Raw genomic sequence first — 23467 nt, 5'->3', positions numbered from 1 at the left:
CTTCCTTTAAATGCAAAAGACAACATCCAAATTATAAGCCAAATTTACAAACATTTTTGGGAAACCAGTACCTTCAAAATTCAAAATGTTCCAATATCATGAAAAGCAATACTATATTAATTCTATAATGTAATCTCAAATTTGAGAGGTCTCCAACAGGCAAAGGAAGTGTCATGAAAAGTATAAAAAAGTTATAATGAGCTTATGTCTTGTATATATCCCATTAAAGGATAAGTAAAACTGTCATATTGAGTTTCTTAGGTACCTCCATTAATAAATCCACTTGGACATGGTCTTAAATTCATCTAAACTTGTGTCACAGTTTGCATACTAAGACTTTTGTATTAAAGGTACACTTGAAGGCAAAAGTTAAAATTATCCATGAAAAAAAAAATCAGTAAGATGACTCATACATTTATTAAATCACCTACTATGTGCACCAGATTGCTAAAGTTACTGAACTACAAAGATGATGTTTCCTAGCAATATAGGAGGCTTTACCTTGTTTTTCATAAACCAAATTATCCTAATGGCCAACCAAAATTCAAGGAAAGCTAAAATGCAAGACTTAAGTCCCTTGATTTTAGAATTACTTTACTAATTACTCATAGGTACTTAGAGGGAAAAGATTCACTATTACACTATTATGTTAAAGTTTTTCTTTTGAAGGACCTTCCCATATTCTTCTAATGACTCAGAATTTTTTATTAAAGTACCTAGCTGTACATTCCTACGGGAATGTATATTCCTATAGGAATGTATATTCCTATAATATAGGCTAGAGAAGGGATTAAACCTACATAATACTTTGGAGAAGCAGATATGAATTTTACCATTACGTTCAGACATATGTAGAAAACAGGTCTTCTCAAAATATTAAACTGAAGAAAATTTTTAGTTTGACAGCAATGAAAAAGTTCCCATAATTTAAAATACAACTCAAATTACGGTATTTCTAAAATTCACATGGAATTTTTTTACATTGCTGTAGAATATAAGTCCTCAAAGGATTTTTCATTTTTTCATCCTCAATGACTAGCACAGTGACATATACATATATAAGTATACCATTGATAATTTTAAAAGAAAATTTTTTAAATTTAAACTTGACCTTAAAGAAATAATAATAATTTTTGGTAACTAATGATTTACTATTATTTCTCTATAAAAAGCTAGAAAAATCTTTGCATCTTTATATTTATTTTCACTTTCCTTGCCTTTTTCATTATCAAAATAAAATGTAATTTAAAATCACCAATTATTTCAGTATTTTATTTCTGAGATAAAAATAATTTCCACCCCTTTTCAATACACAAAAGAACTTCGTTCACATTTCTATGAAATTAAAAGCTTTACTCCAAACATTTCCTGTCAACTAGATATACTCAAATCTTATAAGTGGAGTAACAAAAATCTTTGCTCTTAAAAACGCATGCTTGATCTTCTTAAGTATATTTTCTATAATACACCATCCCCCAAAACTCTTTTCCTAAAATCTAATACTTTCAAAAATGTTCATTTTCCAATATAAGCAGTTAAAGGTTTTTTCTAATATTTGACTTCTCTCCTTGATTTAAAAAAAAAAAAAAGTTGTCAAAAGCTAATTTAAACCTTTCTTTACAGAAAATTTAGAAAATTTTAAATAAATATTTAATAAAATTTAATATTTAATAAATGTAATTACCAGGCTTGAAGATTAACCATAATTATGGCTCATCTTTGTCCCTCCTGCCCCAAAGTAATTAATAATTGGACTTTTTAATATGTATGGAGAACCAAAAGATCAAACTCACAAGCAATCAAATATACATAATACAAAAATAGTAAACAAAAAAATAATATGACCATTAAAATGAGGGCCTACAATGAAGTTTAAGATTTCTGATTATCACAGGAAACAAAGGTGATGAAAAATAATTCATTCCAATATTTGTGGCCATCATGAGTACAAAAGACTCAGAACTACAGTACTATAAGCATTCAGTCAATGGCTTTTCAATGATCACTAAGATGAATATATTATTTTTTTGGTCTACTATTCTATCACTATAATATCAAATAGAAAATCAAATTAAAAAAATCATGAATCTAGGTATAATACTGAAATACAAATTTTTTTTATATACCATTACAACTTATTTCTGTGAAGTGAATATGTGTGTGCGTGTGTGTGTATCTACGACAGCTCATATTTATGTTTTTTCAATAACAATACTGTGTATAAGTAATCTAAGAACTATTATCCCCATTTTGTAGAAGAGAAAATGGAAACACTAAAAAGGGCAAAGTGATTTGTCCAAAAGACAGAAAAGACTTGTCGATGAATGAGAAAGTGGAGTCTCAAACCTAAGTGCTCAGATTCCAAATTCAATTCCAGTGCCACACTAATAACAGACCAGAAGGAGAGAAATTTAAAAGTCAGTGGGCTTGCTGATGTATTGTGCCTAATGGCTTCCCCTCTAATTTCAACAGTCACTCAAACCTCTTTTTCAAACACAGGAGCACATGAGCATGCAAGTACGGGTGCATATATAGACACACACACAAAATCTGGGTAGAAAGATGGTAGTACAGATTGTGTACTATAACTAAAGTAATAATATAGAATTTCTTTTGGGACTGACAAATTACAATAGAAACATGACTTGCTTAAGTATATAATCTTAACAGTTTTCTCAAAACCTGTCTCATTAGTTTATAGTATATTACAAAAAAACCAGCATTTTAATCATGTCATAATCCACTATCATAATACTGAATGTAGGATATATGGTTAAATGATGATCTGAGGTAGACATAAGACAGCAGTTTTATTCTTTGAGTTCTGATCACACAGCTAGACAGAATTAACCTCAGGAATAAGCATACCTTGGTTTGAATCCTACAACAAAAATATACTATCTGGATGATTCTAGGCAAGTCACTTTTCCCTTAGCCTCAATTTCCTCATCCATAAAATGAGAGGGATCACCTTTTCCAGCTCTAAGTCTATAATCCTATGATTCTGAAAACTTTTTGATAGTGAAACCACAATGGTGTAGGATAAAATGTTAATTAAAAACTCAAAGTTTAGTTCATGCATTTGAAAAAGGAGTATGACTTCATAAATTTAGGGTACAAGATAAAGAAAAGATATCAGTTCAAGAAGACAGCCAACACCTAGTTCTTAAATAGAATGTTTCATACATAGAAATTTTAAATGAAAAAATTTCTGAATGGAAAAGACCTTCTTGAATTAGTTTCCAAATTAATCAACAACCATTTATCAAGTGCTTACCATGCACAAGGCACTATGTGGAGTTCCAAGAATACAAAAAAAGTCAAAAGTAATCCTCAACAGACTGATATTCTAATAGAAAAGATTTGTAAATAGGTACATACTACATAGCCCAGTGGATAAAGGACAGACCTGGAGTCAGAAGGACTCCTCTTCCTGAGTTCAAATCTGGACTCAGACACTTACAAGCTGTGTGAGCTTGAGCAAGTCACTTAATTAATCCTGTTTGCCTCAGTTCCTCATCTGTAAAACAAACTAGAGAAGGATAAGGCAAACTTCAGTATCTCTACATAGAAAACCTCAAAAGAGTTGGACACAACTGAAAAACAACTAAACACACGTAACAAGAAACAAACAATGTAGATGGAAGATAATTTTAAGGGAAGATTCTGGCAGCTGGGGAACCAGGAAAAGGCCTCTTACAAAGGAAAGCATCTGTGAGGAGTTTAGAAGGAATCAAGGAATCTAAGAAGTAGAAGTGAGGTAGAATGTTCCAGAACAGGGAAGACAACATTGCAAAGGCACTGAAACAGGAGACTGTCGGTATAGCTGGACTTTTTACTGTGAAGAAGGGAGTTAAAAAAAAAAAAAAAAAGTGGAAAAGTTGAAAGGGGAGCTGGTTTCTAAGAATTTTAAGTGCCAAATAAAAATTTTTATATTTGATGTTGGAAATAACAAGGGGCCATGGAAATGATTTAGCAGACCAAAAGAAAACGATACATGTAAAGAGTTTTGCAAAATCTTAAGAGTTTTATAACTACAGAATCTAGCAGATGAAGAAAGCTCAGTAGCCACCTACAAGAAATTATACACAAGTCCCCACTATAAGCTGGTCAACAAGTAACCATTAAGCTTCTGGCTTAAAGTGGCTTCCAAGGAAGCTACTACCTCTCAAAGAAGGTCGTTCCACTTTTGGATAACTCCTTTATTAGAGTTTTTCCTATCACCTAAATTTGCTTCTTTGCAATTGCTACTCATTGTATCTAGCTCAGTCCTACAACAAAGCAGGCCTAATTCCTGACAAGTGTTTTAAATATTTGAAGACATCTAATCTGTCCCAACAAGTCCTCTCATCTCTAGGCTAAACATTACCAGTTCCTTCAAACTATCTTCTTTCAAATTTTTAATTTTTTTCTATTAATGTAATATAAAATAAGAAAAAACAAAACAGAAACACAGAAAAGGAATTTTTTTTAATGTCATCTGTCCATCAGAATGTTAGAGAGGATTCAAAGTAACAGAAGAAAGCATAGAAGAAATTTTATTCATGAGTGTCCATCTTTTCTTTGCTTCTCTGTAGATTATTTTTTGTTCTCTGCTGTACCCTTTTTTTATTTTATTCTTTTTTTTCCACTTTCATCCCCTCCACTTGTCCAAGCAGACTACAGTTAAGCATGGGTATATTTATAAATACAAACATACATATTCACATCCACACACATATTTGTATACAAATACATATTATATTGCATACAAATGCACACATCACACATGTATTTACATATATGTAGACATGCATCTAAAACAATATGATTTATATATAATGAAGATTTCTCTCTTGATTCAATCTTCTGACTTTGAGTTTAATGATTACTGGCCCTATCTTTTTTTCCTAATGAATTCTACTTCTGATCCTTATTTTAATGTTTGTAGCTTTTATTTCCTACTCCTGCTAAACCCTTCTACTTTTATTTTACACCTTAACTTGTCTTGTTATTACTTAATCTCTCTTCACCAATGAATCACTCCCCTATCTTCTTCCTACAACATTTTCCGTTCTTCTTTAGCCCTTTCCATTAATCTACAGACCCTATCCTACTGGCTTTAATTCTAAACACCTTTGTGCCCCACTTTATTCTATGCTAATGTCTCTTTCCCATTAATCTACACACCCCTTTTATATCCCATCTTATTCTATTCCCTCTCCCCTTATTTCTTCATAGATAGTACCATACCATACCCTTTATGGTGTAAATACATGCTATATGTGTGTGTGTGTGTGTGTGTGTGTGTGTGTGTGTGTAGAGAGAGACAGAGACACAGAAAGACACAGAGAGAGGTTGAAGGGAGAACCCATTTCCGATGTAAGGTTTTTCAAAACTGCCAGCCCTTCTTCCCCATCTAATGCCTATTAGTTCTTTCTTTGCATCTCATTTGTATATAAAAATATTTATTATTTTTACCTTTTCTAGAAATTTTTGCTTTTTAGAGTTACATCATAGTGTGCTCTGGCCTAATCTTTCTTTTGAGCTACAAAATTTAACAATAATATTCCTTTGTTTTCCTTATAGGATATCTCTTTGAGGTGGTGATTGGTGAATCCTTTCTCTTTGTATTTTCCTTCATGTTCTATCACTCCAGGACAATTTTCCTTGAATTATTTCTTGCACTATTGTGTCAGGGTTCTTCATCATCTTCTTTTTTTTTTTTTTTTGGTCACAGCTTAGATATATTCCAATTCTTATATTTTTTCTTTTTGATCTATTTTCTAAATCTACGTTTTTCTTATGTCAGATTCTGTTCTATTTTTTCAGTCTTTATATTTTGTTATTTGTCTCATGCATTCACTGGCTCCCCCTGTCCAATTCTAATTTTCAAAGAATTATTTCCACTTTTAAGACTCTTATCTCCTTTTCTAGTCAGTTAACTTTGTTCTATAATCTTGTTTTTCTTGGAAGGTTTGTTTGGTTTTTTCAGTTTTTCTCAATCTCTCATTTGATTTTTGAAGTCTGGTTTTTGAGTTCTATAAATTCTTTCTGGGCAGGAAGCCATTTAACATTATTCTTTGGAATATAAGAGATTTTTTTTTTCCTTCACTGTCCTCTGAAGATGAGCCCTGGTCTCCCCTATTCCCATAGTAAGTTTCTATGGTGGATTTTTCTCCTTTGCCTACACATTTTTTTTAAATAACTTATTAGTGTAACCACCTCTAATCCTGGGGTGGGGAGGATGGTGCCTTTGGATTCATTTTAGTTCTCCCTCTGGCCTAAAATCCCAAAGCAAAAACTCTAACCTACTGCAAGGGCTGCAGCCAGAAGCTTTCCTGCCTCACTGCTTCTGCACTCACCGGGCATGTGCTTCTTATCCAGAATCTGATCTCAGCAGAATAGCCAGGCCTGGCATTGCTAATCAGGAGAGGTTCTCTCAGTCTTCCTGGACTTAGTGCCCTCACTCCCCAAGCTGTCATAGACATGTAAGTTCCTGTGATTTGGGCTAAGGCTACCTCCAAACAAGCTAGCCCCAGAGATCACCCTTCTGCAGAGGTAACCTGGGGGAGGGAAGATAGGGGGGAGGAGGTTGTTACACTTTATACCAGTTAAATCCAGTCCTAGGTTCTTTCTTCAGGTCTTTTCAGATTGTTCCAGGACCCTTTTTTCTGCTTGAAGTCTTATTTTTGCACAGGACTATGTTTGCTCAGGGGCACAATTTTGTATTGTTTGTGGCGGAAATCTGGAGAGTTTGGAATTTTTGGATCTACTCCACCTATCTTCCCAAAATCCTCCCCTGGCCTCAAACTATCTTCTTATGACATGAAACTACTATCCTTTTCACCATCCTGGCTGCCCTTTTCAGAACACTCTCCAGCTTATCAATGTACTTCTTAAACTATGGCACCCAGAACAGAACATGAGTACAGGTAAAGTGAAACTCACTTGGATCCAAATCAGTTCCAATTGATCTGTAATGAACAGAATCAGCTAATCCCAGAGAAAAAAAACTGGGAAGTGAGTATGGACCACAACATAGCACTTCCATTCTTTGTGTTATTGTTTGCTTGCATTTTTGTTTTCCTTCTCAGGTTTTTTTTAACCTTCCTTCTAAATCTGATCTTTCTTGTGCAACAAGAAAACTGAATAAATATATATACATATATTATATCTAACATATACTTTAACATATTTAACATGTATGGGATCACCTGCCATCTAGGGGAGGAGGTGGAAGGAAGGAGGGGAAAAGCTGAAACAGAAGTTTTTGCAAGGGTCAATGTTGAAAAATTACCCATGCATAATTTTTGTATATAAAAAGCTATAGTAAAAAAAAGTGAAACTCATTTTATAATCTTGAAACTCACTTTATCTTTATAATCTTATAAGTTATCCCCTTTAAATGCAGCCTAACATCAAATTAGCAATTGCCTCCATTATCTTCTAACTCATCAAAATCTGCTAATTTTTCTTCATTTTCTTCCTGAATTCATGTCTAACCATGTTTCCCTCATCTTATGATAGCAAAGGTAATTATTTTTATACCCAAGTGAAAAGCTGTAAACAATAGAATTTCATCATCTTAGATTTGCTCTAATACTCAAACCTGCCAAAATCTGTTTTGGATACTGATTCGTCACCCACTATTATAGTTGTCCTCCCAGCTCTGATTTAACTTGCAAATTTTATCAATATGATATTTATGCTTTTGTTTGAACCACTGATAACAGTAGTTGACACAGGGTCAACAAACATTCTGGGAACACTCTAGCTGGAGATCTCCTGTTATGATGACATTGAAACTTTAACTACCTCTTTGAATCTGGCTGATCAAAATCATTTCTGAATCCAACTTATTGTATTTTCATCCAAACCAAGTATGTCCACATTCTCACCAGGAGCAGTATGAGAAAGTTTATCAAAGCTTTGCTAAAATCTATATAAACTGAATCCCCAGCATTTCTTTCATTTTCCAATTTAGTAATCCTGTAAAAATGGTTAATGAGATTGGCCTGGCATGACTTCTTCACTTCTTTAAGCCTGGTACTCTGTAATCCCTGCTTCCTTTCTAGGACTCAGTCAATCTAAATAGCTTCTAAGTTTGCAAATTTTTGACTTCCTCCATTTTTAAAAAATAAGGACATTAATCCCTCACCAAAAAGATACCTCTCTTTTTTCCAAGATCTCTAAAATATCATTGGCTCAGTAAAGACGTTGGCCAACTCTTTCAGGATCCAAGGATGTAGCTCATCTAGACCTAGTGAAATGAATTCAGTGAGGACAGATAGGTATTTTTCTATTATATTGCTACGATCTGGGCTAACAACTCCCAGCTAATTATCCATATTTTATCAATTACCATATAAAGGTCATTTTCCATTAAGAAATGAGACAAAAATGATCAAGAGAATTCAGGTTTTTCCCTAAAAGTCATAGCTGAATGTCCTCTTAGAGCCTGGGAGGCTTATGGCACAGGAGATAGGAAAAAGAGGAGGATTAGGAATAGGAATCTAAGAAGCCCTTCAGGAAATACAAAGCAACAGCATATAAGGGCCTTGAAATACTGTGGTCTGAGAGAGTCTCTGGAATCTCTTAGGGATGGTAAAAGGCTGCCCTGCCTCAGAGCAGGTAGAAGAGTGGTGCAGAGATGTGACAGTGAAAGGCAAGAAAGAGCTGCACTAGGGAGGGCCTGAACAAGTATTTCTGGGACAATGACTTCTCCTTGCCTTAAGTGATAGGATTTATTTAAAAAGAATGGGGTGCCTCTATTCCTCCAAGGTAAAGTCTACAATCCAAATAAGTTCACTCAAGTCAGAGCTTGTTTTCAAGCAAAATCTTCCTTGCTTGAATCTGGCTCCAGAGTCCATATGGCCATGAGCAGCTCAAGAGCAAAAGTCTGAACAATCAAGCACATGGCCTTAAATCTCCTTTTATCTCCTCAAAAATAGAAGCTTATCAAATTCCTCAAAGAAGACTTTTTGAAACCCATAAATTCCCAATGAGTCTGTTCCATCACCTTCTGATTCAATATAATAAGGAACAAGTGGTTCCTAATTTGTGGATGCATGGAATCTTGGAAACCACAATATATACACCAAAAACTGTTATTCTGAATTTTCTTTAGTTCCCAACAAAATATACAAGATAATTCAATATAGTAAGCCATAACTGTAGAGTAAATAATGTCTCTCATGTAGGCATTATTTTTGAAACATATATAGATAATTGTGATGAATGAGATACAAAGTTAAAAGCATTACAGAATTCATAAAAGCTTTTTGTCACGATGTGTTTTCTTTATTGGTGGATGCCAACAGTAACGTTTTTGTTTAAAACAATCTTAAAACTCAAAAAGGTTCAAAGTCACTGCTAGAACTCATACTACATCCATATTAAATAAAATTGTACATAAAATCAGTTATTATTCTGCTTACTTCAGTCATTTTAGAGACAATACGGGGGGGAAGGGGTTGTTTTTGCAATTTATAGTAGAAATGAAAAAAACTATTAGGCCCTTCTCTCACTTTTTGGAGTCAATTAAAAATTTTAAATAATTTGAAATGATAATGTATCTTCTACAAATAATTAAGCATCAATGAGGACCTTCCTGCAAATACCTATTCAATATCAAGAATTCAACTAAGACTTTACATGAACTATATATAAAAGTTTAGCCAATCTATTTATTTTTCTACTTTTGCAAAACAAAACATTGTCTACTTACTTTTGTATTACATTTTGCAAGCTCAACATCATACCCAGTTCTCCTTTCATCTTTTCTCTGTTAGCCCGGCATTCTGCCAAGTAGCGTAGCGCCTGAAACAGAAACAATTAATTCTTATTTCTAGATTATCCAAATTAATTAATTCACTGCAAAAGGTTCTCTTCCTTATTTAGGACCTATCTATTAACGTTAATACTATGCTCAATAAACAGAATGGTTAAGCCACTTTGATTGAAAAGTATTTATTGGCAACCGTTCTAATATTTCTAGGTGAAAAGATTTTTTAAAAAATTTTTTTTAATAAATCCATTACTATCCTCAAGAAGTTTATATTTAACTGGGGCGTGAAGGTTCAACATCTCAACAAATTAGTAAATTCAAGGATTTGAAGAGGAAAAGAATACTAATAAATGTGGAACACCTCTAAAATGTGGTATATATGCTAAGCCTTGATATCTAAAAGATTGAAAAAATATAAAATAACAAAAATAGGGAGCCAAGATGGAGAAGCAAGGCAAAACAATAATGTGAGCTGAACCCCATCTCCAAACTGCACCAAACAGAAAATATACTACACAAAATACTGGTAAGAAAATCCAAGAAAAAAGTTATGAGTAGTCATTTTTCCTGCCCAGCTCAACATAGGGAGACAGAGGTTTGTTGAACATTGCTGACAGAGTAGCACTTTAGTGCCAAAGGAGAGACCGTGAACTAGAGGATTAAAGAAGTCCCAAATCCATAACAGGACTTTTCCAGACCGTTCTGGAGCACCATGATAGGAAAAAGTATTGATCAGCAACTTTGCTGCCCAAAACACAGTAACTAGTCATAGATCCAGAGTGGACTGATTAAGTGGCCCAGTTATCAAATTACCCTATTCCAAAAGTCTCAGACTATAGTTAAAGAGCAAATTCAGAAGCAAGCAACAGCAATAGACTTCGTTAGTCTCCATTCCAGCGTGAAACCTTGCAGAGAAATAATCAGATCTAATGGGAATCTGCAGTTCTCTGTCTGAACTAATGGATATCACTTCTAACTAATGATGTCTGAGCTTAACACAGTCTACTGTTACTTAGACCAAACCCAGCATAGGAATGTGCAGAGTTCAGACCAGGGTACAGCACTCACAGACTTTGCCCTGGATCAGACTACCTTAGGAACACCATAGGCTTCCAGATCCCCAGTCTGTCTTTGAGATCCTTGAGAACTCACTATCCCCAAAAAGTACCCAAACCAACCCAGGCCTTCCATCTAAAAGGGTGGCAGACAAAAAGTTATCAAACTGGGCATACCCTTTGATCCAGCAGTGTTTCTACTGGGCTTATACCCCAAAGAGATACTAAAGAAGGGAAAGGGACCTGTATGTGCCAAAATGTTTGTGGCAGCCCTGTTTATAGTGGCTAGAAGCTGGAAAATAAATGGATGCCCATCAATTGGAGAATGATTGAGTAAATTGTGGTTACACACACATGAATGTTATGGAATATTGTTCTGTAAGAAATGACCAGCAGGATGAATACAGAGAGGATTGGCAAGACTTAACATGCTGCTGTCAAATGAGCAGAACCAGGAGATCATTATATACCTCAACAACGATACTGTATGAGGATGTATTCTAATGGAAGTGGATTTCTTCCACAAAGAGAAGATCTAACTCAGTTTCAATTGATCAAGGATGGAGAGAAGCAGCTACATACTAGGAAATGAATGTAAACTGCTTGCATTTTTATTTTTCCTCCTGGGTTATTTCTACCTTCTGAATCCAATTATCCCCGAGCAACAAGAGAACTGTTCGGTTCTGCACAAATATATTGTATCTAAAATATACTGTAACCTCTTTAACATGTATAGGACTGCTTATCATCTGGGGAAGGGGGTGGAGGGAGGGGAAAAATTGGAAGAGAAGTGAGTGCAAGGGATAATGTTGTAAAAAATTACCTTGGCATGGGTTCTGGCAATAAAAAGTTATTTAAAAAAATAAAAATAAAAATAAATAAAGGGTGACAGAGGTAGCTAGATGGTGCAATAGATAGAGCACCTGTTCTGGAATCAGGAAAATCCAAGTTCAAATGAGACCTCAGACACTTAACATTTGCTAGCTGGGCAGACCATGGGCAAATCATTTAAGCTCAAGTGTGGGGTTTAAAAAAAAAAATTAATTCTAATTCCTCTAAAAGTATTGGCAGAGCCCAGTCCTAATAACAAGTCCAAAATCAGGAAGGAGGTTGGAAGAATTGGCAAACAAAAAAAAAATCTCAATAACAAGCTATTGTGATGGCAGAGACCCTCAAGACACAAATAGAAGAGAATTACGCCAAAGCCTCTACAAGTAATTCCTCAGAGAAATGCATAGCTTGGGCACAAATTCAAATAGAATTCTTTAAAAACATGAAGCAAGAGTCTAAAAAAAAAAAAAAAAAATTTTTTTTTTTTTTTTTTTTTTTACTGTTTTTATAAAGGAAATGAGAGTGAGGAAAACTTTGGAAAGGAAATAGTTATGGAAGAAGGAATTGGAAGGGGTATTAACACTTTGGCCCAAACAACAAACTCCCTGAAAATTACAATGGACAGAATAGAAACTAAAGTCTCCATGAGGCAACAAGAATTATTTAAAAAAAAAAAAAATGCCAGGGGGGGTAGGGGGGCAGAAATCAGGAGAAGGGGGAGGGAGAACGTTATTTCATACCAAAAATAAGTGACCTGGAAAAGAGATTTGGGAGAAAAATGTAAGAATCACTGTACTTTCTGAAAGCTATAATAACAAAAAAAGACCTTAGACATCCTATTTAAAGAACTCTTAAAAAGAAAGCCACCCAAATCTCTTAGAACCAGAAGGTAAAGTATAAATATAAAGAATCCATCAGTTATCTCCTGAAATAAATCCCAAAACAAAAACTCTCAGCAACATTGCAGCCAAAATCCAGAGCTTCCATTCCAAAGAAAAAATACTACAAGCAGCCCACAAAAAAAAAAAAAAAAAAAAAAAAAAAAAAAAAAAAAGAATTCAATACCAAACAATTATAGTCAATCTCAATCTCTGTCTCTCCTTCCCTTCCTCCTTTCTTCCCTCTCCCCAACCCTTCTCCTCCTTTCTTCTCTCTCCCTCTCTCTCTCACATCCACACACGCAATTCAGTAGTTACTATTTTAAAGGATAGAGAACTTGGAATATCATATTCTAAAAAGGCTTATAAGTCAAGACTTACCCAGCGAAATTGAGTATAATGCTATGGGGAGAAAATATACCCTTAATGAAACAGAGGGCTTCCAAGCATTCCTGAAAAAAAAGACCAGAGTTGTGGAGAAATTCTGAAGTTCAAATACAAGAGTGACTAAACACAAAAAGGGGAATATGAATAAAGATAAAAGGACAAAACAAAGAAAAACTAATTATATTCAAATATGGGTAAATGACATTCTCCCTGAACCCTCATCATCAGGGGTCACAGAGAGAATCTAATTAGACTAGATTTGGAAGTGGTTCTGTTGTATCTTGACAACCTTTTAAAGAACGAATGAAAAGAGAGAAGAATATACTGAGGGTGTATGTAGGTAAGGGGGGAAGGGATCAGAAAGAATGTTAGGGAAAATTACTTCACATAAAAGGGGTGCATAAGTAGAAATTTATATAAACAAGGAGGAGAGTGTGGGGAAGGAGCCAACAATTAAATCTCATTCTCAATTGAAACAACCAAAAGAAGGAATGTGCATGTGAGGTGCACATACACAGAATTGGGTACAGAAACACACTTCATTCATTCAATAGGTTATGGCACATAGATAGGACAGAATACTATTATGCTATAAAAAAAAAAAAAAAAAACAATGAAAATGAAAGGAAAGAATGAGAATCTGAAAGGATATCCATCAGTAGAGAATAGCTGAACAAGTCATGGCACATAAATGGGATAAAATACAAAAAATAACAAAGGAGATGGTTTCAGAGAAATCTAGGAAGAGTTGTATGAACTGTTGCACAATTAACAAAATCAGAAAAACAATTTATGCAAAGACAATAAAGTAAAACCAACTTTTAAAGAATTAGTAACTCTGATCAGTGTAATGACTAACCACATGTGTTTGTAATAGAGATTTTGTTTTCCTTTCATTCTCAAATTTACAGGGAATATGGGGAGAGGATGGAGAGGGAGAAAAGGCAGATCTTTGCTGATTGGAAAAAATAATTTTTTTTTTTTTTTTAAGATAAAGACACCAAAAACAAATGATTCAGGAAATAAGATCAAAAAAATTTTCTACTACATAAAAGGTATGATTTGAAAAGAAAAATTCTAGACGTTCTATTTTAAGAAATCAAAAATGAAAATTGCCCCAAAGCTATTAAACCTAGAGAGTAAAGACAGATAAAATTCACCATTTATCTCAATGAAAACCAAAGACCCAGAGGATGGAGTAAAGAAGGAAAGTTGGCTAAACAAGCTGCAGTATATGACCATGATAGAAAGCTATTGTACTATAAAAAATGATCATCAGGGATGTTTTCAGAAAAACCTGGGGGAAATTACATGAACTGGCTCAGAATCAAATCAGCAGAATCAGGAGATCACTGTACAAAATAACAATAATACTGTAATAATAATAATTGTGAAATACTTTTAACTATTCTGTTTAAGACAACTAAGACAATTTTGAAAAACTCCGATGCAAAATGCTACCTGTCCACCTCCAAATGGAAGAACTGATGAACTGTAAGTGCAAAAGGAGGCATAATTTTTTTCACTTAATTTTTCTTGTCTTTTTTTTTTTTTTTGGACAACATAATTTTAATACAAAACAATTTTGCATTATTTCAAATGTTAAAAAAATTATAAACTCATTACTTCTCTTATGTTTAATTGACTAAAATTAATGGGATTTTTCTTCCCCCACGAGCTTTGGAGGGAAAATGATGGAACAAGCCTGCAAACAAACTGATTTATGTACAGCGCAGTTATTGCCTTGGCAACGGGCTAACTATGGTGGGGTATAAGATAGTGAGGGGTTAAGGATTTTTCCTAGGTTGAGACCTGGAGAAATGTTGTTGATCTCTAGTGTAACAGGCAAGGTTGGGGGAGGGGTGGTGTCCACAGGATTAAGAGGGAAAGATGAGTTCCTTTTTGGACACAATGCATTTTATATGTATATTGAATCGAATTCAAGATGTCTAAAGGGCAAGTTGGGGATGGCAAGCCTGAAATTCAACAGAGCCTGGGGCAAGACAGATAGATAAGTACAGCAAAAGTTGTGTTATCTAATATTTGCCAGTGGTACAGCTAAAAACAGAAAATTCTGATTGTCTCAAGACAATTAAACAATCTCACTAATCTTACAAGTTAGGAGTTCTACAGTTGAAGGTACCCTAGGATAGGAAATTCAACTTAATTAACAAACACTTCTTATGCACTTGCTCTATTTAAAGATTTGTACCAGCTGCTGGGGCTGAGTAGAAGGATTACAATGAATACAGTCTCTTTCCCTTTTAGAATAAAAAAATTTTTTTTCAAGTAAAATGACTTCAGAACAGTTATGAAACAACCAACCAAGTACACAGTAATACAAATTGAATAAATTGAACACTGTAAACAAATGCTAAGATAAAACATGTACCATAAAGAATTAAATCTAATTTTACTATACATAATGATAAATTCTCTCAAAGTTATCATTACTTTCTCATAAATTTTAAATAGAATTTTTAGTTTTTAATACTTGTATTTTGGTCCATATTTTATCTTTCCTGACCTTTCTGCAGCATTTAACACTTCTAACTACCTCTGCTGCTTCACTGAAACACTCTGTTCTATCTGGTTTTTCATGATCTTATTCTCTACAGGTTCTCTGACAAGAATGAGCAATCCTTTTTAGTCTCCATTGTTCAATCATTATTCTTGGCTTACTCACCTTATATGAGTATAGCCCAAGACTGACCTAGGGTGGAGCCAAGATGTGGAAAAAAGACAGGAACTTGTCTGAGTTCTCCCTAAACCCTTTAAGAACACCTAAAACCAATTCTGAAACAGTGAAATCCACAAAAAGAAGGGGTGAAGGATTTTCAAGCCAAAAACAAGTTAAAAGGTCAGCAAGAAACGCCTGTTGTATCAGGGTGAAAGTGAAACATAGACCAGGTCCGAGCAAATCTGGAGCACACCTTTGGAGTGACAATCACCAGAGGCAGCTAATTTCAGAATCTAAGACCATAGACAGCAAGAGGTTTAAATAACTGGTCAAAAAAACAGGATTCTGTGTTATGTCTTGTGGCTGCAGTAGAGAAGGGACCCTCAACATAGTTCCAGGGCAAAAAAGAGTGTTTTGTGGTAACTCACAGGCCAGGACAGTAGTAAACATACCTGTCCTTACATCATATCACCTTGGAAGTACTGAAAACTAACATGTTTCTAGATGTATTTTTGAAAAAAGCTGCACAAAACCCCTGAAGCTTGAGACAATGTACCCCTACCTGGAAGCAAAGCCCCGTTTTAGCAAAAAGTTAAAAGTCAAAAAGTAAACTGGAAAAATGAGCAAATGCCAGAAAATATTCTGACCATAAAAATTTATCATGGTAACAAGGAAGATCAAAACACAACTTCAGAAGACTAAAACAAAGTAAAAACTCCTATATTCAAAACATTCAAGAAAAATATAAATTGGTTTCAGGACACAGAACTCAAAAAATATTTTGAAAATGAAGCAAGAGAAATAAAGGAAAAATTAGGAAGCAAAATTAGAGTAATGCAAAAAAATTTTTAAAATCACGAAAAAATGAGTCAACAACATGGTAAAGGAGGCACAAAAATAGTAGTTAAAATAATTCCTAAAAAAAAAAAATACACTAGCCAAATGGCAAAATTACAAAAATCTAATAAGAACAACTCCTTAAGAAGTAGAGTAGGTCAAATGGAAAAAGAGGCACAAAAATTCACTGAAGGAAAAAACTCCTTCAATGGAATTGGTCAAATGGAAAAGGAGATACAAAAGGGGATAAGAGAAGGGGAATAAGGTGATAAAAAGGATGACAGCTTGGATGAGAACAGTCAGAAACAAAACATTTCTGAAGGATAAGGTGAAAAGAAAGAAAATAGAAAGAAGAGAGGGAAATATAGCTGGTAATCATAAGTAGGAAAAAATTTTGAAGTAAGTTTCTCTGGTAAAGGCCTCATGTCTCAAATATACAAACTAGTCAAATTTATAAAAATAAGAGTTATTCCCAAAAACGATAAATGATCAAAAGACATTAATTTTCAGATGCTATCTATAGCCATATGAAGAAAAATGTTTTAAATCCCTATTGAAGAAATGCAAATTAAAACAATATTGAGATACTTCCCTCATACCTATAAGGTTGACAAACTGGACAAAAAAGGAAAATGACAACTATTAAAGGAGATGTGGGAAAAATGAGACATTAGTGCCCTGTTGGTGGAAATATGAATTGACTCAATCATTATGTAGAACAATTTGGAACTACACCCAAAGGGTTTTTGTAAACTCTGACTCAAAAATACTACTACTAGATCTACATCCCAAGAGATTAAAAAACAAAATAAACATATATATATATTTACAGCAGGTCTTTTCTGGTGAGAAAGAATTGGAAATTGAGGGAATAGCCAAACAAGTTGTGTTACACTAATTCTATTGTGATGGAATACTATTGTGCTATTAGAAATCGATGAGCAAGATGCTTTCACAAAAACACTTACATGAACTGATTCATCAAAGTGAAATTAATAGAACTAGGAGAAGATTATATACAGTAACAGCAATAATCAACTGTGAATGAAAACTATTTTCAACAATAAAATGATCCAAGACAACTCAGGACTTGTGATTAAAAAAAAAAATTGCTATCCATCTCCAGAAAAAGAACTGATGGAGCCTGAAAATATACACATAGCATACTTTTTTAAAAAATCTTTATTTTCTTGGAGTTTTTTGGGGGAGGGATGAGTCTATATATTTTCTTTTAAAATATGACTAATAGAAAACTTCTGCATGACTACACATGTATACTCTATAGTAAACTGTTTGCCTTCTCAATGACAGGGAAGAGAAGAGAGGGGAAGAGAATTTAAAATTCTTTTAATCAAAAGACTCTGTCTTGGGCCTACCCACATATTAACTCCCTGTTCTGTTGAGGGCATTACCATCCACTCAGTTTGTTGTTCCTAACTCCTCCATCTTCCTAAGTCTGCTTACCCATCAACTGTCAATTACTGTTGATTCCATCTTCACAACATATCTAGCATCCATAATCTTCTCTCCATTTACATAGCAACCAACTCAGTTCAAGCCCTTGTCTATCTGATGGGTTGTTAGAATAGTTTTCTAATTGGTTTCTTAGTCTCTAGGTTTTCCTCTCCAATTCATCTTTCACACAAGTATTGAATTGATATTACTAAAGCACAAATGTGTTCATGTTATTCCACTGCTCAATGTTCCCTTCTGCCTCCAAGACAAAATATAAACTCTTCTATTTGAATCTTTTACAACGCAGCTCTAATCTGCCTTTCCAGATTTAATATATACTCATCCAACTGTCTTCTGCTCAGATGTCCACTTCAATTTCTGTGTTTAGCTCTTGATAACATTTTGAGAAGGACTTATAGAATTCATGGCTTCCTTCCAAGCTCAACTTAAGCATTACCTCCAACATGAAGCCTCTTCTGATCTCTGCCAACAAACTACTTTATATATATTTTGAGTTTTAATGTTCATGTACAAGCTGTTTTCTCCAATAGCATGTAAACTCCTGCAGCATTAAGTACTGTTTTGTTCATTTTCATCTTTGCATTGTTAGCACCTGACAATATCTGCTACACAGTAGGCATTTAATAAATGTTTGCTGAAGTTCAAAAAAAAAAACAATGATATGCTGGAAAGCATCCAGAGAAGGGCAACCAATTAGCTCAAGAACTCAACGCCATATGAATCAATATCCATTGAAGAAACTGAGTATGTTTAGCAGAAATAAACAGTAACTTATCTGCAGGACTTTCATGAAGAAAACTGGGTTAGAGATATTCTTGGCTCTAGAGAAAACTGGGAGCAATATATAGACACTGTAGAAAGAATGATTTAGATTAGTTTTAAGAAAAAGGTGCCAAAGCCAAATGAGGAACCTAACGGGGAACCTAATCTCTCATTTCTCAAAGGGCTTTGAGTCACAAAACTCACTCTTAGCTGTAGGGGTCAGGTTGGAACAGCCAGCCTCTGGGATTCCTTCTGTGTGCCAGGTCAAACAGTGTCAAAGGCAATGGGTAAAGATGTGGTTTAGGATGAAAGCACAGGAAACTGGGGAAGTAAATCAATTTTAAAAAATCCAGTTTCAGATTCAGAAAATAAAATTAAGAAACAATATGATTTTCACTCAGCAATTGGTGAGCTCCAACTTCTTAATTGAAGAAATATGGGTTTTTTAATAATGCAATGCAAAGTTGCATAAAACACATACAGTAAAAGTATTTTTCACTGTGCTACATTACTTATAAAAATTAGTAACAAAGTTCTACTTTGCAAACATCACATGAAACTGAAACTGGGCATTTGCTGAGGTGTGCTACAATGTCAGAATTTCTCTCTTGGTAATTGTACCCATATTTGAAAAATTCCTCCTTCCTATCTATACCTTTCTCCTCCCAGGAATTCTACAAGTTATTCAAAGACAAGGCTATTTGTGTTCCGGTAAAAATGTGGTTTAAATGATCTGGCATCTAGCAATATCAAGAAACATTACGTTTGGATTCATAAAATTATGAAGAACAAATATCAAAGCATTTCCAAAAATATAAATATGTGTTGTACATTAAAACTTAACTTATACTAGAAAGCTAAACTGAAAGATTAGAATATTCAAGTACAAAGAAGTATAATCACTCTCATATTCAGGATGAAATTAAATTAACAAGATATACTATTCTGATACGAAGATTTTCCAAGTTGTTTTGATATGTGAAAATCCACTCAAGCAAAATGTTTGGCTGCCAGTCAGATCTGGTATTTTTGTACACATCCTCTCCTTAAGCAGAATGTAAAACAGCTCTCTCTTAGGTAGAGCTACTCCATTTTCTCTGAGTAGCTGCTGACATCTGAGGCCTACTATCATCATTAATCTTTCCTATTAAAATTTTCTTCTGAATTTTTGGAAAGAGTCAGGAAAAGATATAATGCCAATAAGATGACATAATGGCCTTCCATAAAACGTATTAACAAAAACTATTACTCCAAAATTCTAGTATTAAAAAAGAGAATTTTAAAAACCTTAGCAAGTCTGAGTAAAAATGCAAATTTGGCAACCTGAACAGTTATGAGATCAAAAAAGTAAAAGATGTTAATGTTTAACTTAATTTTTAAATTGTCAATATACAGTCTTCTTCTTTGCTTCTAAGATCAGATACATTTTTGGTTCTCCTATTTTTCCAGTTTCTCCTAACTCTTACTGACTCCTCATGGTCCTCTTGCTTTTCCGAAAATACTCTCCAAGGCTGGTGTAACTTTGCTCTTCTTTTCTTTCTTCTTTTCTCTCTATACTCTCTTCCTTGATCATTCCTTTCATTTTCATAACTTCTATTATCATCCTTCATAGGTAACTCTCAAATCCCTATACTGAATCCCAACTCGTCCTATATTTACAATATCTACCCTAGATAAACTATCAGCAGATCACAATCAAAATATGTAATACCAAATTAGTCATCTTTCCTACTTCCACCTTCTCAGAAAAGTTTTTTATTTTTATTAATGGCATCCCAAGCTTCCCAGTCACCAAAGCCCAAAATATTGAAGGAGTTAGCTTTAACTCCTATTTCTTCCTTCCCCACAGATCCAAATCTATTGTTCATATTTTCTTTCTTGGGACTTGGGACTCTTCCTCCCCTCCCCCCCCACTCCTACAGCCACCACTCAATTTTTGTTACCTACAGAGTACTTTAAGTTTCCCAATTGTTTTTCCAATTCCAGTCTAATTAGGTCTTCCTTCAAGTTAGAATCTACATCACTTCAACCATCTAGCAAAGTCTCTCCATTCCTACAAGGCCAAAGTCAAATGCCAATTTCTCCATGAAGTCTTTCTTGATGCCCCACCAGAGCAAAAATTTCTCCCTACTCGATTTTCCCTAACCTACTCTTTGCACTTACTCTAAGTATATCAGTTAATCTGAAAATTTGCAATTTCTTGAACTGTTAATGAAAGAGCAGGACCTGTGATATTCCTCTTTATGTTCCTTAAACCTAGCACTGTACCTTAGAAATAGTGGACAAATATTTATTTGTTGATGTGAAATGTCATTTTCAGTGTTTTAAATAAAAACTTCTCTGTCCATTGATATTTTATTTAACATTTATTAGCATCTATATGTATAATGCATTGTGCTAAGCAGAAGATATGAAATACAGTTCCTGACCCGAAGAACTTTATAATCTAATACTTGCCTAATAAAGTGGAGTCTCCTCTTTTAGCTTTTTCATAGGACTTTGAAAAATGTCAATATTAAATGTTGACAAGGAGGGGGAACTGTTAAAAAGAAGGCATTCACAAATATTTATTGAAAGTAGCATTTAGGCAAGTTTAGAATTATGAAATAGTTTCTATTCTGCTGCAAAGAGCATTTAACTTTATATGACCTTGCTATTAAGATTAAAGTATCAATCATTTCAAAAACTTGACCAAACCCGTATCTTCTTATAAAAAACTATGATATTACATGCTAATTTTAGTATCTTGGTCTGCTGTTACTTTTTTTTAAACACACCAAGGTCAAGGGCAATATGATTCCACTAGGAGGACTTCATAATTTGTCTCACTTTTATCAAAGCTTGAAAACCTTAAGTAAGCACACTTCAAGGGATTATTTTCATATTTATATTATAACACAGTAGAACAAAAAATTTCTAGGCTAATTACTTATCCCATATATATAATATACTTATTTCGTTTTTTATTAGGTTTTTTCTTTTTTTTTTTTTTTTTAACAACCCTGAAAATCCAGTGCTTCTCAGTTCTAATGGGAGTACATCTTATTTTACACACACACAACAAACTTTACACACACAGTCTTCAATAGTGATGACATATAAAGAGACGGTAAATTAAAACCCAAAGAGATGCCAAATTCTTATTTTAGTTTCAAGGTTTTTTCAAAAACGACTTTACTCTTCCTAAAGGGAGAAGTCAACAGGAAGAGAAGAAACAAAACAAACAGCAGAAAAATTAAACAGCAGATTAATGTTTTATTTTTTAAAAAATAGTATTTTAGATACTTTTAAAAATTTTATTTTGCTAAAGGATATACTTCTCTTTCTCTGGAATCCTTTCCCTTCCTTTCTCTGCCTCCTGGCTTCCCTAATTTACTTCAGATAGCAACTAAAATTTTAGCTTTTACAACAATGGCCTTCCAAATCCACTATGTCATCTGATCATCTGAGATTATCTCCAATTTATCCTGTATATGCCTTGTGTGTACATTACTGACATGTTACTTCCCCCATTAAATTGAGAGCTCCACGAAAGCAGGGGCTGCTTTTACCTATTTATTTTCAGTGCTTAGCAACAGGGCTGGAATAATTTTAAGTACTTAATAAATTCTCCTTAATCAATGTTTAATAAGATGTTGATATCAAAAATGCATAAAACTTCAAAGTATTTTATTTTATTTATAAGAATCCATTATATAAAAAGGGCAGAAGTTTCAACCAATAGGTATGGTTTCTCTAAACCACAATATACCACTTTCAAAAAACTGTATTTTATAACCCAGCCATAGAGCCTCATTTCAACAAAGGTGTTTCAAATTACCAACCTGAATAGCTTAAAAGGAGACTGATTTTATTGCCTTCCGACTTATGACAAAAACAGAAGAATAATTTGTCAAATATTAGTGTCTATGCTATAAATGAGAAAAATAATTAACGAAAAAAAGTAAACTAGTTCAAACAGAGTAAAATCAAAGTGCCACAAAGACAATCCTATCATTGCTTACAATGTGCTTTCTAGGCCACTTCTGCATGGTAATACAGTGCAAAACCAATATTACATATAAAATCATAAAACTCAACAAAGTAGATTTTAGCACTTAGAGAATTTTTTTAGTGTGGTTTTTAAGTTGGTTTAATACATATATTTATTTATTGGTGGGGAAGGTGGATAGACTATGACTTCACTGGTGTAGAGAACCCTTACTAAAGCAATGGTAGCTAAATCTGCTGGCAACTTTTAGCATGATTGAAGATGGTGGCACTAACCTAATTAGTAGCCAGTGTATTCTCTATTCATAGTAAAAACAAATGCCAATTTCACTTAAGCATGTCCTAGATCAGGGCTTCTTAAATTTTTTTCTACTCAAAACTTCTTTCCATCCAAGAAATTTTTACACAATCCCATCTTGAATCTGAACTGAGGTGTTTCTGGAGCATTCAAGCATACACAGTACAAAGTGTTCATTCATGCTGTGGTTTCAGAATCAAGGCTACAGTGAAGTCTACCAACACAATACAGGCAAGCGCTTCCAGAAAGATCTTGAATTCATTATGTTTGATTTTGAATTAATTTCTGCTGCATTCAGAATTGGTTCATTTTGTAACTACATTTTTGGTGACCACCACATTCAATTATATAACCATGATGGGTTGCAACCCAGTTTAAGAAGTTCTAGATGAAGCAATAAAAGTTTAATTTTAGCAAATCTAAATCCAAATTATATCTTTTAAATATCCTGTGTAATGAAATGTGTGGTATGCATAAAGCTGAAGACTGAGGAATAGCCATTTC

At 33.9% G+C, this 23467-nt stretch overlaps 1 protein-coding gene across 9 annotated transcripts in view; it reads right to left on the bottom strand.

Moving 5' to 3' along the window:
- Window positions 1-23467, bottom strand: part of ARMC1 (armadillo repeat containing 1) — an 89727-nt gene that overhangs the window by 46654 nt on the left and 19606 nt on the right. For 7 of the 9 annotated variants that reach the window (XM_031946347.1, XM_031946346.1, XM_031946350.1 and 4 more), the window contains one exon: window positions 9710-9801. In XM_031946347.1, coding sequence (XP_031802207.1) covers window positions 9710-9801 — 92 coding nt within the window. Of the gene's footprint in view, window positions 1-9709; window positions 9802-12914; window positions 12986-23467 lie in introns of all 9 variants that reach the window. The other 2 variants (XM_031946352.1, XM_031946351.1) reach the window with 1 other exon arrangement.

The sequence above is a fragment of the Sarcophilus harrisii genome, chromosome 1, assembly GCF_902635505.1.
Source record: "Sarcophilus harrisii chromosome 1, mSarHar1.11, whole genome shotgun sequence".
Classification (NCBI taxonomy): Eukaryota; Metazoa; Chordata; class Mammalia; order Dasyuromorphia; family Dasyuridae; genus Sarcophilus; species Sarcophilus harrisii.
Note: the sequence above shows the minus strand (reverse complement) of the source record. Positions and strands in the feature narration are given on the sequence as shown.